At 37.9% G+C, this 14,942-nt stretch overlaps 3 protein-coding genes across 3 annotated transcripts; 1 reads left to right on the top strand and 2 right to left on the bottom strand.

Moving 5' to 3' along the window:
• The first annotated feature begins 4,470 nt into the window (after positions 1-4,470).
• On the top strand, positions 4,471-6,171 carry LOC107083766 (ADP-ribosylation factor-like protein 14). The gene has a single exon (XM_015373223.1). It carries the CDS (start codon positions 4,827-4,829, stop codon positions 5,430-5,432), a length of 606 nt encoding a protein of 201 aa, XP_015228709.1. The 5' UTR covers positions 4,471-4,826; the 3' UTR covers positions 5,433-6,171.
• A 915-nt stretch (positions 6,172-7,086) lies between these two features.
• LOC107083770 (uncharacterized membrane protein C3orf80 homolog) lies at positions 7,087-8,815 on the bottom strand. Its single transcript, XM_015373227.1, has one exon. It carries the CDS (start codon positions 8,070-8,072, stop codon positions 7,563-7,565), a length of 510 nt encoding a protein of 169 aa, XP_015228713.1. The 5' UTR covers positions 8,073-8,815; the 3' UTR covers positions 7,087-7,562.
• Positions 8,816-11,245: 2,430 nt separating this feature from the next.
• On the bottom strand, positions 11,246-14,072 carry LOC107083762 (zona pellucida sperm-binding protein 3-like). Its single transcript, XM_015373218.1, has 8 exons — positions 13,662-14,072; positions 13,341-13,456; positions 13,140-13,243; positions 12,894-13,071; positions 12,691-12,808; positions 11,874-11,959; positions 11,455-11,690; positions 11,246-11,319 (listed from the first exon to the last, which is right to left on the bottom strand). Exons 1-8 carry the CDS (start codon positions 14,070-14,072, stop codon positions 11,246-11,248), a joined length of 1,323 nt encoding a protein of 440 aa, XP_015228704.1.
• Between the last annotated feature and the right edge of the window lie 870 nt (positions 14,073-14,942).

Below are 14,942 nucleotides of genomic sequence, written 5' to 3'. Positions count from 1 at the left end.
TCTGAATAAACACATTGTTGTAAATTAGTCAGTTTACTGTGGCTGCTACATGACTCACCACTGGTGAGCTAAAGTCATGAAACACGTGATCTTATCGGACTCCACCCAGCATGCTTTTGACAGGCCTCAAATAGCTCCTGATCCATGTCATGTCTGTAAGGCAACTTATCCTGCTGCATGCGGCACCTTGAAAGGAGAGTACACAACTCCTTAAACGGACGAGAGGGCAACACTAATAAACATTGGGTGATATGTCAATAAAAAATGCCAAACAGTTGATTGAAAAGGATTTTTGAACAATCTAATATTAATTCTATATCACAAGTTGGTATATTCCCAAAAACTTGTTTTTAAAAAATATTATCAGATGTATATTTTACCTATTTTATCTTCAAATCTTGCCATACCTTTTTAACTGTAATCTGGTGTTGACTTTGATTGGGGCAAGTAACACCTAACAAATTAACCTTCTTTTATCCAAATCAGCAAATTTAGAGGAGCCATTTTTGCCCTCATCTTTACTAAAAAGTTGATAAGTTTCCATTTCACAGCAAAAAAAAAAAACTGATGAGTTTTGTGAACATCAGTATCTATGAACTATTTGTGAATTAGAGTTTAACTATAGCGTTCTTATATCGTATAATATTATAGGTTGAGGAGAAAAAAAACGTTTCAAATTTATGAAAATGACATAAGAAAGGAACAACGCAAAAATAATTATTAGTATGGTTATTTTAATTTTGTGGTGCAAATTCCATACATTTGCATGACAATCACCAAAATTACATTTTTATTTTGTTTTGAAACATTTTTACTTCTTTATCATTTTTGCTCTAACTTAGCATCATTGTGGAGGACCTAACGAGATACATGTGGCCCCTCGAACTGCAGGTTTCAATGCCCAGAACTAAATCTTTGCTAAATAGTAGCAAATAGTTTTTTGTCATCTAGTATGTGAACTTCAACGAGTCTTTAAAACCCTGTATTTAGCCCCATTATCTCCACTTTAACTCTGACTGGCTATTACTCTGAGGGGTTAAATTATATCCACAGTATGATGCTGCCACCACCAAGTCTCACTGTAGGCCTGGAGGGTTTTCAGGGTGAGAGTCTGGATTTATTAACATACAGCATGTGTATGTATGCTATAACGTCCATTGATTGATCGATTTATTGATTGACTTTATTGATCTAAGACCACATTTACACATATTTAGGGAAGCAAATATTTCCCCCCCCTCCGTTTTAAATAATAACATCCTGCACGCAACATTGTTTTCAAAAACATTACATCAGATTACAGATAATAAGAATAATGCTCTCAATGCTGCAGTGTCAGTTAAGGTGGATAACCAAGACTTGGGTTCATAGTTATGATATCCTTTTTTTTAATAATAAGATAAAATAGTTGATAAAATATGACATTTAATATGCTCAAAGCTTGGTATATACAACTTAATTCCTGAATTATTTGCTGTACCTTCTGGTTTTTTTCTTGTAGGGGGACATTATTAAAAAGACAGTTGATTACTGAAGATACTTGATGCCATTTCAGGATTTTGCAGAGGCAAAGTTTTTGATGACAAAAGAAATCCCAATAAATATGTTGTGTTGACACATTTAAAAAAAGATCAAGATCTGTCAAGAGTTGTGTTTACTTTTGCATTGCGCTTCATTTTGTTTTTAAAACAAATGTATAAGGGGGGGAAATTCCCCTGGGGGACGACAGCTCTGATTCAAGGTCAGATATGGCGTGCAGCAGGTGGTCAGACTCAATATAGCTTGAACATGAGCTGATTGCAATGCGGCCTGCCCCTCGCATTGGAGTCGATGCGTCACTCTAAAGTCTTACCGGAACACTTTGCTATGTATTCTTGGCATATATAAGGGAAATAACAGAGGGATATTGACTACAGAGGAAAAAGTAGTCTACCACTTATAAGAAAGAATAAGGATTATTTTTGGCTGGTTTTAGTTGTTGCCATGGGACAACACGGGTCCAAATCCTCCGTTGAAGCACGGGTCATTTTCCACCGTTCTTGTGCAGACGACATGAGCCTGAAAGCACATCCATGCTCTACTCCGTCTGTCCACATCCAAAGGAAGATGCCCTCTCCGTGTAATGCAACTCAGTCCTCTGCTTGGACAGCAGAAAAATCTTCACCGCACTCCTGGCCTTTGAGTCGCCGTGACACAGGGGGGCTGGTGTACGTGATGGATAACCCAACTGGGGGTGTGTGGGTGAAACAGAGGGAAAAATGGACCAGAACCTGATGGAAAGGAAATGTAGATGATTTTACCTGAAGGATCAGTCGAGCTGGTTACCTTTCTATGGATGTGCCTCTCATCCAGGTTTCCTAACCCTGGGCTGCTGTGGCCAGCAGGGCCTGTTTGATGGGGAGTTGAGTTGGTTGCTCATGGATAAGTGCAGTTAAAATATAACTGCCAATTTATTATAATGATACAGGATTTTGGAGAAGAATGACAACTAAGTTGTACAAGAGAAGACAATAATAGATGTCTGCCACGTGTTTATTTGTTGTGCAGTGATCCACAGATTAGGCAATGGATTACATGCACAATTTAAATAAAATATGCCGAATTATTATTACTTTTAAAATCTTAAACAACAAGAGGAGCTGGGTCAGTTTAAGTGCTGCATACACTTAAGAGTATGTCAGTAAAACCTTCCAACGTCTGACCAAAATTTTTATTTATTTCCTTCTCTTTAAATTGTTGATATTCTTTGGAGAGCACTGAAAACCTTTAGAACTCTTTTGTATTTATTCTATGCTATCTTTTTATATTTATGTTTTAATGTAATTGGTGTTGACCCACTTTTATTGAAGTCAGACCAGGTATTTCATGAAATGAATAATATTGTGTTGTTTTTTTTTTGCTGACAAATGCGGTGTGCCTTACACCTGCGATTACATTCACCATCTCCAATGGATTGCACAAAGAATGTATTTTTTCATATTCAATTTCTAGTATTTGAACTGCCCAACTTTATTTATTTATTTATTTATTGATTTAGCTGGAAAGGGCATGTTTATTTTTATTCTTGTACTGTGATGTTCACAATGTTTTTTATTTACACAGAACATATGTTATATTTGTTACTGTCATCATAGTTAACTATGGTCATGTTTTAACAATACAAGCTTCTGACATAGTAAATATGGCTAATGCACATTTGTTTTCATAAGAAGAAAACAACAACAAAAAACTAATAGTCTTCTCCAGAGGGCTGTTTAATATGGCTTTGCACCAATCATAGCTGAAGCTGGCGTCTAGGTATTCCTGTCCGGTGCCAAACCAACTGTTTTATTTTTTCAAAGGAATAAGGAATCTGTTTTGTGATCTGAAATAAGAAACTTATAGTTAAACTGATGGAGTATGTACTACTCTGCCAGACAGTATTGACTCTGCACTCTTACACATTTATAAAGTTTAAGATTTATAAAACCTTTTTTGATTAGGCCTAAATGTTATAACACACACCAAACTCCAAGAAGCATTTGTTTACTTTGGTACTGGGACCACAATGTGAAAACAACAACATATTTAGAGGACTCACACCTGAATACATCACAGACTAGTTAAAACAAACATTTTGTTGATAAAGTTAAAAAGTATTATTCTGAATGAGTAACCACAGAGGGGCCCTTGTGCAAAGAATGAGGGTCCCTCATAGGGTCCCATACACTGCAAAAAAAAATGTAGATCTAAGTAAGTTTGTTCTGGAATTGAGGAGGTAAGTGAGACATTTTGCCAATGGAAGGAGACAATTTACATTTAACCCTTTATAGGGCATTCAATGAAAGACTTTAATCATCTAAATTTCAAGCAAAGAGTACACTGCAAAAACTGAAATCTAAGTAAGTCAGTTTTTCTTAAAATAAGTGCATTTTTTCTTGAACTGACCAGGTAAGTGAGATACTTTGCAAATGGAATAAGAAAATTTACATTTAAAATAAGGAAAAAAATCCAGTCTCCTATTTCAAGAGCATAATATAAAATAGTCTGATTTTAAGGAAAAAAATGGTCCTTGAGCTGTGAGATTTTCTTATTTACCTTCTCAAATTAAGGGTAAATACATTTATTTTAAGACATTTTCACAAATTTAAAGATATTTTTTTGTAGTGTGTTATTGGAATCCAAGACAAGACCTTATTAACTTTGTAACGTTCAAAAAATGTGTATATTTTGATGGCATAAATGAATGTCAATGTAATTAAAAGAAAAGCCAACATGCCCGTATATATTAAGAAAAATAACAAAAGTGCTTCATTAAGAACTTCATGAAAAACCCTCAGAGGGTGAAAGAAATGGCACTCCATTTGTAAGGGGTATGCAAGTGATCAAAAATGGTAACTTTCCCTATAAAGGGTTATAATAAGAAAAAAAAAACAATTGCATTGTCTTATTTCAAGTGCATATTATCATTATCTTATTTTAAGTGTAAAAATACTCCTTCCATTGGCAAATCATCTTATTTGCCTCCTCAAATTAAGGGTAAATACACTTAATTTAAGAAATTTTAACTCATTTTCAAAATGTGTTTGCAGTGTAAAGGTGAAAATATGCGGCATTCTTGATTAAATTAAGAGGGATTGTCATTAACGACTTTCTTTAATGGTTGGTGGAGACATCGCTGCGGAATAAAGGATAGGTCGAAACTTTGCCCTGTGCCTTATCAGCCGTCAGTGCGGAGATAATGGCTTATCTATTAAACTCCGGGCAACGCACTATACAAACATCACATCAGGATTTATAGGGCTGGCCCTCACACCATTAAAGCTTCTGCGTGGATCCACGTCGCAATGGGTCAGCTTATGTCCAAACAACCACAAGTTCAAGTCATTCTCCTCGGTCTGGACAACGCTGGGAAATCCACCCTCCTCTACAAGCTGAAACACAAAACGAGCGTCTCCACCGTGCCGACCATCGGCTTTAACGTGGAGATGCTGGACGCCAGAAAGAACAGGAAGAACATCGCCGTGACCATGTGGGACGTCGGCGGTCAGGGGATGATGCGCGAACACTGGAAGGACTATTACCAAAACGCAGCGGCCATCGTGTTCGTGGTGGACGCCTCCGACTTGCGGCGCATGGAGGAGGCGCGCAGCGAGCTGGAGAAGACGCTGCGGGACGATCACCTGCGGGGATGTCCGCTGATGCTCCTCGCCAACAAGCAGGACGTGAGAGGCGCGCTGACGGTCACCGACATGAAGGACAAGTTTAACATGAGGAAGATGTGCGTGGGCAGAGAATGGTTCGTCCAGCCTTGCTCCGCTTCCACAGGGTTCGGAGTGGAAGAGGCTTTTAAGCGTTTGGTCCAGATGGTGAAACTTCCCTCTGAGCCTGGAGCTGTCAAAGACAATATCAAGGATAGCGTGCACTACCTGCGATCGAACAGCAAACAATGAACTTTATTTATAAGATATGTTTCTCTTTTAACTTATTTGCTCCAACTGCAAACTGCAGCAATCACTGTAACACGAAAATAATGTCAGTACAGTTCACTGTGTTTAAATACACTGTAAAAGTACATTGTACAATTTTTTTTGGATATACATTACATTTTAGTCATGTTTGCAATCTACTTTGTTTTGTTTACAATGTTTCCCCTAAAGTTTGAAATGTTATCTAAACAGAATAAGCTGAGCGAACCGATACCATGGTCAGCTCCACACTAATGCAAGCCTATCATGTCATTCTGCCATTGTTTATCCTCTTAAAATCCCTTTACAAATGTGTAATTGTTCAACAGATATCATTTTTTTAATAAATAGTGTTTCAAATGGTATGGACTGAAGTTTAAAAGTTAACTTAAAGTTTTTGACACCTGATCCCCAAAATGATCTTCAGCCTAAATCATATCTGGAAAACCATAAGACATTAAAACTAAATCTAAAGCCCTGGACTCTGGGGTACAGTAGGTTAACTGTGTGGTATAATGCTTCTAGGAAGACATTTTTTTTTTTTTATTATTTTTTTGTGTGTGTGACTAATGAAATAAGCCAATAAAAGGCAAAAAGTTTATCCTCCTGATTTTGTGTTTAGGTGTCATGAAAGTCTGCATGTCTTTAAACTATTCAAAGTTCAATAAGAAAAAAGACTGATTGTCTAAGCACCACTGAGACCTACTTTCACGTTGGTTCATTGACTTTGTACATCAGGTAGTGTGTTGAACTAAAAGTAAAAAATAACACCCAAGTTAAATCCAGCTTTCTCCATGTGATGCAGCCACCTAAAATACAGCCAATTGTTTCTCTGTGCTACAATAATCCAGCCTTTGATAGCACTTAAAAACTGCAACACACTTTGTAAGGGAATCAGTTATTCATTCTCTCTGTAGAGGATACTAAACCACTACTCAACTTTTAAATGGCTCCCAAAGGTTTGGCCATGTTTCATATTTTTCAGCCCCTCCTGCACTGGCTGTACATATCAAGATTAATTTTAAATGATTTCATTTGCTTTTAATGATCCTGATATCCTATCTGTTTGAACAGCTACAACCTGACACACTCATGTTGGCTAATCATTTGCTCCTATGTGCCAAACACAAAGTGTAAGCTCTGAGTAGACCGTTCTTTTTCTCCTAAATTATTGAATAACTTTTCCTTTTACATTTCAGAAGCCTCTTCCCTTCCTGTCTGCTTTTAAATGCCTCCTTAAAGCTCATCTCTGCTGAGATTTGTCAGGATGTGAGATGCTGACTTAGTTTTTAATGATGCAATTTAAAAAAAGCAATCTGTTTAATCTTTTTTCATTTTATTTCATTCTGGCTGATTGCTTGATGGTCTCATTAATCCAATGCAGGTCAGTTTTTTGGGGATCCCTTTGCTCCATTATAGTTTATTATTGTAGTATGTGGTTGCTGATTTATTTTTTTGTGTGCAGGACAGGAAAACTAAAGAAATGGTGGTATTGTTACTGGTATGATCGTTTCAGAAAATATATTTGTAGATGAGATTGTTTGAGAATGATAGATTGTATAAAACTAGTCTAATAATAATGCTAATGCTAAAAATGAACCTTTCTACATGTCTTGCAAATCTTTATCTTGCCATCAAATTAGAGAAAATATGTTTATTAGTTTAAGATTGTTTCTCTCTAATTGAAACCTATTTTTCTGGTGTCTTTTAGACAAAATTTAGTTGAGCGAACATTTCAAAAGTCAGTTGGGCTTTTTCATCTAATGTATTCTAGATAATCTTGAATAATTTCTATTAAGAAATAAAATCGACCTTAATTAACCAATTTTGTTTAAAAGCCTATGTTCAAATGATACGTTTCTCTTTAACCACTGTTGATTCTGGTTTGGGCTGGTATTAGAATCTTTAACAATTCACTATTATAGATTTATAACATTTAAACTCTAAGAGCAGAAAATTTGTGTCATTCTTACCCTGCTTCAACAAAAGTCACATCTTGGAAAAACAAACATCCTTGACAACTTTTTACTTAAAATCTAAACAGTTGCTTAAAGGATCAGATAGAAACTGATTTAAAGTCATACCCCATGCTGCTGTTTCAAAGTTTAATTGTATTCAATTAATGTTCGAGTCGTTCATATTGGAGGGACCGGCTCGTCCTCTGCTTCCATCCTTGATTGTCTCTTCGTAGGTTGGGAGATCTCTGCATTCCTCATATGTGGGTAGTTTCACAGCTGACGCATGAGCCAAAGGTGGATCAGCTAAAGTTTCCCTCGAACAGCTCTCCATCAGCATTTCTTGAGATGTGGTGACCGGCGGCGGGCCGTTGTGTGGGGGGCTCTGCTGCCTAGACTTGGAACACAGCATCCTCTGGATAAAGTAGCCCAGGGCGAAGAGCAGCAGCATAATGAGCACTCCGGAAAGTTTCCGGGTCACCATGGCGATGTTGTAGTAGGTGTGGTCCACGCGTGGTTTACAACAGGGGATATAGGAGGAGATGTTTTTGCAGCAGATCGGATCATAGCTGCAGGACCCCGTTCCACATCTTTGAATTGAGGAGGCAAGTGTGGGAGTGAGAAGGCAAACGCTGAAAACTATCACTGTTCTGCATCTGATGGAAAACATATCTGTTGGGATCAGAACCAAACCCCTTCCAGCCACAACAATCAAATTAGAAATGTAAAACAACACTGATGATGCGTTTAAAGATTCCAGGTTGGAAACACAGAAATAAAGACATCACAGAGTCACTGCATGCTCAGAGGAAAACAAAACAGGACCAGCTTGTAGTTCCAGTGTTAGCACCATAGGTTACAAAAAACTAAAAGGCAAAACAGAATATGAAAAATGGAAAAAGTTCAACAAGCCCTGGTGTAAGTTTTGTCTCTCTAAATCCAGCTGATGTAGACTTTCATTGTTGCAGCAAACTGTAAATCCAGTTGAACAAATGGCTCACTCCAAGAAGTCGATCAGTTGATTTGTAAAAACCGACAAATGATCTTCAAATGTAAAGCAGAAGAACAGATAGTCAGTATCCCGGAGAAGCGGTGTAGGATTGTTTCAGCACCACGGAAAGCGTTTAACACGCCCTACAAGGGGAAAAAAAAAAAGATAAGAGGGAAGGAGGGAGGGGGCTGCTGTCCTAGGAGCTGACGCATTTAACAACAAATAGCTTAAAAGTCGTCTTTGGCAAGATTACAAGGAAGGTCCATTTGCAGAAAGGCTTCTTATTCACTCCTGGGTCAAGCTGCGTCAGCGCGATGAGCTGATACATTTAGACATTTCCTTTTCCAAAATAAAGAGTGATAATAAACAGAATATTTGTGTAAGCCTCAGGGGAACAGCAGCATTGCTTGGAAGTATGAACAATAAGCAAGAAAAAGAGTTAGAGCTGTGACGGGTGGCTTTACTGGAAGGATTGAAGCCAGCGTTGTGTGTTACATCATAGCCTTAGCAAAGATAATCAATAAAGTGACTGCATGATTAGGTTGTGGGTTGTAATGGCAGGAAGTGGCCCTTAAAAGCATGTCTGAATGTCTCCTAAATTGACAAGAGCCAGTATCATGTTACTGTAGATGAATCTTCGCTCTTGTCTGAGAGATGCGTTGTTTGCATTACAGATACAAACACATTCTTTTAATGTCCACATCTCTGTCTGTGGTTTAAAGAGTCTGAAGATGAAATCCAATGCCAAATAAATAGATTTAACCAGCTATACCAAGGACTAGGAACTAGCAGGTCAGTGTTATATTGTGTATTTTTTGTACAAGGCCATCAGATAAAGAGATGGCAAAAATGTTTGACGTTTGCCAGTATTTGGGGTCTTCATGCAGAATGTTCTCATAGTGATGCAGTTTGTATTAGTGCTCTTGGTTTAAGCTGCATCATGGTTCAAAAGTACTTACCTGATGTAAACCATTTTCCCTTCCTGTTGAAAAGAAATTAGTTAAAATGTGCCCAACATTTCAATCCATTTCTAAGCAGTATGTTTTATTTTCAACCTGAAATGAAGACATCAATTGAATTAATATATAGAAATTTGATCTACAGAACAGTGTTAAGGAAAAAAAAAAAAAAAAAAACTTTGGCCAACCATGGAAGACTAGTTAACCCAATATTTTAACAAACTTGAATGGAAGTATTTCTATTTTTATTGCTTGTTATCACTAAGAGAAAGAACATGCTTAAAGTTTACGCTCTTCCACATCCATGGTTATATGGATCCGGGGTAACAATATTTAAACACCAGGTCCATGGAAGCATCAGCTTCAGTGTTACTGGTCAAATGCCTGCAAAGAGGACCAGCAGTCCTTTTCCATTTTTGCCATATATGCCATTTCTTTTCCTGACGTAAGGCAGTAAAAGTGAGCCCTACAGAATAAAAATGTTGGACATTCTCTTCTGTATCTAAGGTTAGATCTGGAACCAGCATTAGTTGGCTGATAAGCCACCTACAGAAATTTTCACACCGGGTTCCCAGATAATCAGGGTTTGCAGACTCAGTGGAAGCTGCAGACTCTCAGAAAGGACTGTTGAAAAAGATGCAGCAGAACAGTCTCAAAGATGATGCAGAGAGATAATAGCTCTAAAAACCAGGGATATCATTCACACTTTTAAATAGGCTGGGTAACCTAAAACTGGTAAAATTGAGAAATGACTAAATGTCATGTGGAGCTTTTTTTCCTCCCTTTTTGACGTGGTCGTCATCTAATGTGGTCAAAGCATCAAGAGTTTACCAAGTGTCCTGCCAACTTCCTGTCTTTTCTAAATCCATGATGCACCAGTACCAGTAAGAAAAGAAAAGGAGTCTGCATGCTTTCATCACTTTTTGCTTAGCATCTATACAGCACCGAGGCTCTATTAGGAACTCCAGTCTTTCACATAAACAGAGATCAAACAGAAAATGAAGACAAAATTGCTTCATACAGTGTGACGTGCAAATATATCCACCTTCATATGTGTTAGTCTTGTCAGAGCTTCACCTGTTGCTAAGTATGTGTAAATTTCACTTGCTTCCCCCCCCAGAAAGCTGTAGTCCATTTAACTAGCATCATGCACGTTTCTGTCAGATGACATCCAGCATGCCAAAGCCTGTCCAAATTGAACACAGCAGGAATTCCAGCCTTTACCATTGACCCCAAAAAAAGGTAAACAGGAGCTTGATTTACAGTTCATTTCTGGATGCAGCTCAGATTTCTTTGCTTCCACACCTTGGCAGTTCAAAGAAAGCCTTTTGAGCAATAAACCTGCCATAATCTCAGCTAATGCAACAGCGGCTCAAGTGTCTTTTACAATTTTATACACAAGACACCGAAGATGTAGTTGAAATAAAATCTAGAAAAAGCACTTTCCTTGGTTTGACCAATACTGTTGGTTTTCAAAAAAATATATATAAAAAAATCTTTCCATCTATATCCATGCTGTGTGCAGGATTTGGACATTTTTACCATCAACTTTGGTTTGTTTTCAAAACTTAAATCATTATGAACTGATTTTGCTGAAATTTTCAGAGCAGGTCCACATTATGACTGACAAAAAAATTGACATTTTGGCAATGATCTGAACAACCAAAGATTTAACTTCAGGTGGAAACATGACTGAGGTCTCCCCTAATAATTTTCTATTTATCCATTTTCTTGCCATCAAAAATTAAAGGATTATCATAAATTTTATTTGGTAGACGCGTTCCAAATACTTTATTCCAAGATCAATATTAGCATTTGTACATTGTCCAAAAAGTCCTTTTATCCACAATTCCACTCTCCAGTCTGGTACTCCCAGCCTCAGTGTGTGTGTTTTCAGTTTGATTCTTTAGAACCCGATTCTTTTCTGGATGGCAGCACAAACACAGGTCCCAGTTGGGCAGATTTGTCTGAAATCAAACAGGGCTTTAGTCAAAAATGCTTATTGGATCCACCAATTGATTTTAAACAAAACATTTCCCCATTTCCTCTGGTAAGATTCAACAAGTTGGGATATTCATATCAGTACAATGCAGGGTACTCACAATCTTTGTGGTCTGAATTTCTCTGTTGCCTCTTATACGTTCCTGGTTGGAAATTCAAGTAATTAGCTGTGTAATGTTCAGCTTTACTCCGGAATAAATCTTGTGTTGAAGGAATGATGGGCCTCGCTTTGGTGCTGGTGGCAGTTTTGGGAGGTTTTGTGGTTTGAGGTTCCTCAAAACGCTGTGAGACATCACAGCTTCTACATGCCTGGTCAGTTCCATCCACTGACTTCCACCTAGAGAAGTAATTGGAAGAGATTTCTCTTGTATTTTTAGAAATACAACTTGAGTAAAAAATATCAAACACTTATACAACACTGAAGTGGGTATATGATGCAGTTCTACAATATGTGCAGTAATAAGTGTCCTGAATAGGAGGGAAAAAAAAAAAAAAAAAAAAAAAAAAAAAGTCTGTTTACCGGTTTCCAACCAAAGAGCATGCCCGGTTTTGAGAGTTGACAGGCAGAGTGACAGGAACCGCTTTCAAAGAACAGGTTATGTAAATCTGTGGAGAAGAAGTGCTTGTATGACAAAAATAGAAGTATTCAAATTCTCATCAAAACATCAAATAAGCCAACTTTGCACACATCGAATACACCAACTCTCCCAGCTACCATCTAATACTCTAGGTCAGAACAGACTGGATTATTAATCCCTCACTACATCTTTTAAGCTGCTTAGAAAATAAACATGTTTAAAAATAATTTGATAGATATTAGTAAAATCCATCAACTTTCTCCCAATTTAGATGCACATCTGCTGGAAAAAGATTTAATTAATTCAACCAAAAATAGGAAGCTCAATTTTATTACGATCGATAATAGCTTAAAGCCAAGAAAAACCAAAATTCATCTTCCCAAATGAAGGTAAGAAATTTATTTATACTGAAACAACCTTAATTTTGTTGCCTTTACATCAGTTACTACATCAATGCAACATGAGATTGAGGTGATCAGTCTGTGGTTCTACTGAGGTGTCCATTTTAGAGCCCTTCACCAAATTTACACTTATGGTCTGGCATAAAATGTGGAAGACAATACTCCAAAGATTCAATGTAGGGTGCAGGTCAGAACAGTTGCAAAACAATGACACAGGGTGATGCCCAAGTAAGTAGAGTGTTTATACTTTTTGCAACGATAGGTGACAAATTATTAATGCATTTTTAAAATCACAAGGCCATATTCACCTGCATGAATCTTACCTTGTTAAAAAAAAATAGAAATAAAATCTATTAACCTGGTTGCTGGGTTCCTGGTAAAATCTGAAGGCATCTAGCTGGAATCTCAGCTTGTGCTCCTCAATTCTTGGCAAGAAGTGAGATTTGGAGTTTGTCAGGTAAGCATCAACAAGACATCTGTTATAAGGGAATTAAATCAGTTTCATGTCAAGTTACAAAAATAACTTTTGGAGCAGCACTACAGATTTGTCCCACAGCTCACCCGTTATGCTCAATGAAATCATATCGTGGAGATGCTTCTGTATCAGGGGTTGCTGTGGCAACACAGTGGTCAACATAAACTCGAAGAGGCATGTGGTGACCCATGACGATAGATGCTTCAAAGTAAATGGGATCACCAACAAAGAATACGTAAGATCCCCTTTCAGACATCCAATCATCTGGAAAAAAAATAAATGTTTGTTTCCCAAAATGGGGATTGTTTTCCGCTCAAAGATAAATTTAATACCATTCATAATTTGCATATTGAAATATATCTGGTCATCAGCTGAATCTATGGAGACAAAAGGAACCCAGATGGGATACAAGGAGATGCCATCTACAGAATACCTCCTGAAACAACAAAAAAACAAATTGATTACACCAAATGAAAGCTGAATCTTTGAACAGAATATAATTTCAGAAACCATTTTAAATATGCAGGACTTGCCGGTCAAAATGACATTCAACTGGTACAGCCGCATCATCCAGTCTGAGCAATCCATCAGGCGAAGGTCTCGGAGAGTAGGTCAGAACGTTGGAATAGATGATCTTCTCTTCTGTAGACTGGGAAATGACAACTCCACAGGTTTGTGGATGAAAACTGACCAAATGATTTTATCAATCCCTCAACAGCCTAAATGTGTATAAATAGATGGGATGCATCAAGCTCAAATGAGTAAACTGGTGTGCAGGCTAGTTTATTTCTCTAAGCTTACAAGCCCACAGTTTTTAATATTAAAGTGTTGATTGTGTGGTGCTGGGAGCTTACAGAAAGCTTGGTCCCGCAGTCAGTAAACCGGGTCAGAAGGCTGAACTCCTCCTCTCCTGACTGGACCGCTACGCACTCAGTCGCATCACTCGGAGAGTTTAAACCCAGTTTAAGGTGTGCACCGTCCACCTTTATGCCTTTATCAAACATGTCTGACTGCACCACAACCTCCATAAAATCCGGGTGGCACTTTACCACGACTGATGGAGGCTGAACACTGAGCTCCTCACTTTGCTGCTGCTGCTTCATGGCCGACAGCTGAGGCTGAAATCCCCCGTATGCTCCGAGCAAAGCGCGAGGGTGTGACGCTCCTGAGCCGCGGCTCTTACCCAGCCGACCTTCTGTGATTGTGGAAAGTGAATAAAAGAAAACGAGCCACCAGGACACGATTTGTAGCGGGCGGCGGTCCATTCTCAGACACGTTTGGAAGAGACTGGCCCCTGAACCCGCTGAAGTTATGGCCGCAGCTGCAGGTGATTAAGGCTCCTCAGACGCACCTGGTGAGGATTATTCCTCTTAATTAGCGCATTTATTCATTACATGGAGCATAATAATACAAATCTCTGCTGATTTTTGAGTATACATTATTGTGCCTTCTGTATATATATATATATATATATATATAGATATATATATATATATATATATATATATATATATATATATCACATTGGCATTTATAGCTGTTATGCGCTTAATCCCGCACTAGATGGCAACAAAGCTCCTTCCTTTAGTTCTCACACAGTAATTCAAACAGTATGTATGTAACTAACTTGTCCTCTCACTTTGATTCAAAGCAGGGGCGGATTTAGGAAATTTGGGGCCCTAGGCAAAGACTGCAGGCCTTGATGCTCAATTCCAATTTTTTATGTGAAATCCGATTTTTTTGTATTGCAGTTCACATTCCCAAATATATGCGACTTGTATATGATCTCCTGTCTGAAATTCATTTATAAAGCTTAAGTGTCAGTGACAGTAGAGGACACAATGACATCACAAGCTAGCGTGCTTTGTGTTTACGGAAGTAAACGTGGATGTAGTGCTGGAGCGCATCTTGCAATCTTTCCAAACCTTAAAACCTCAATCCTTTCAATCTTTTCAAGATTAAAAAAATACTATACTCCGCATCATCGTCCGCTATGGCGTTTTTTTTTCCTGCGGCTTTTTCATAGCAAGAAGCAGAATAGTGACCTTTGTTGGGTATTAATGGCATTCAGGTTGGATGAATACGAACGACCTGGCCGTTCAGACACAGGTCGCAATTGAAAAGTTTCAAAGTAT

This window comes from Cyprinodon variegatus, unplaced genomic scaffold, assembly GCF_000732505.1.
Source record: "Cyprinodon variegatus isolate N-32 unplaced genomic scaffold, C_variegatus-1.0 Scaffold83, whole genome shotgun sequence".
Lineage (NCBI taxonomy): Eukaryota > Metazoa > Chordata > Actinopteri > Cyprinodontiformes > Cyprinodontidae > Cyprinodon > Cyprinodon variegatus.
This window is presented reverse-complemented; position numbering and strand designations above follow the sequence as displayed.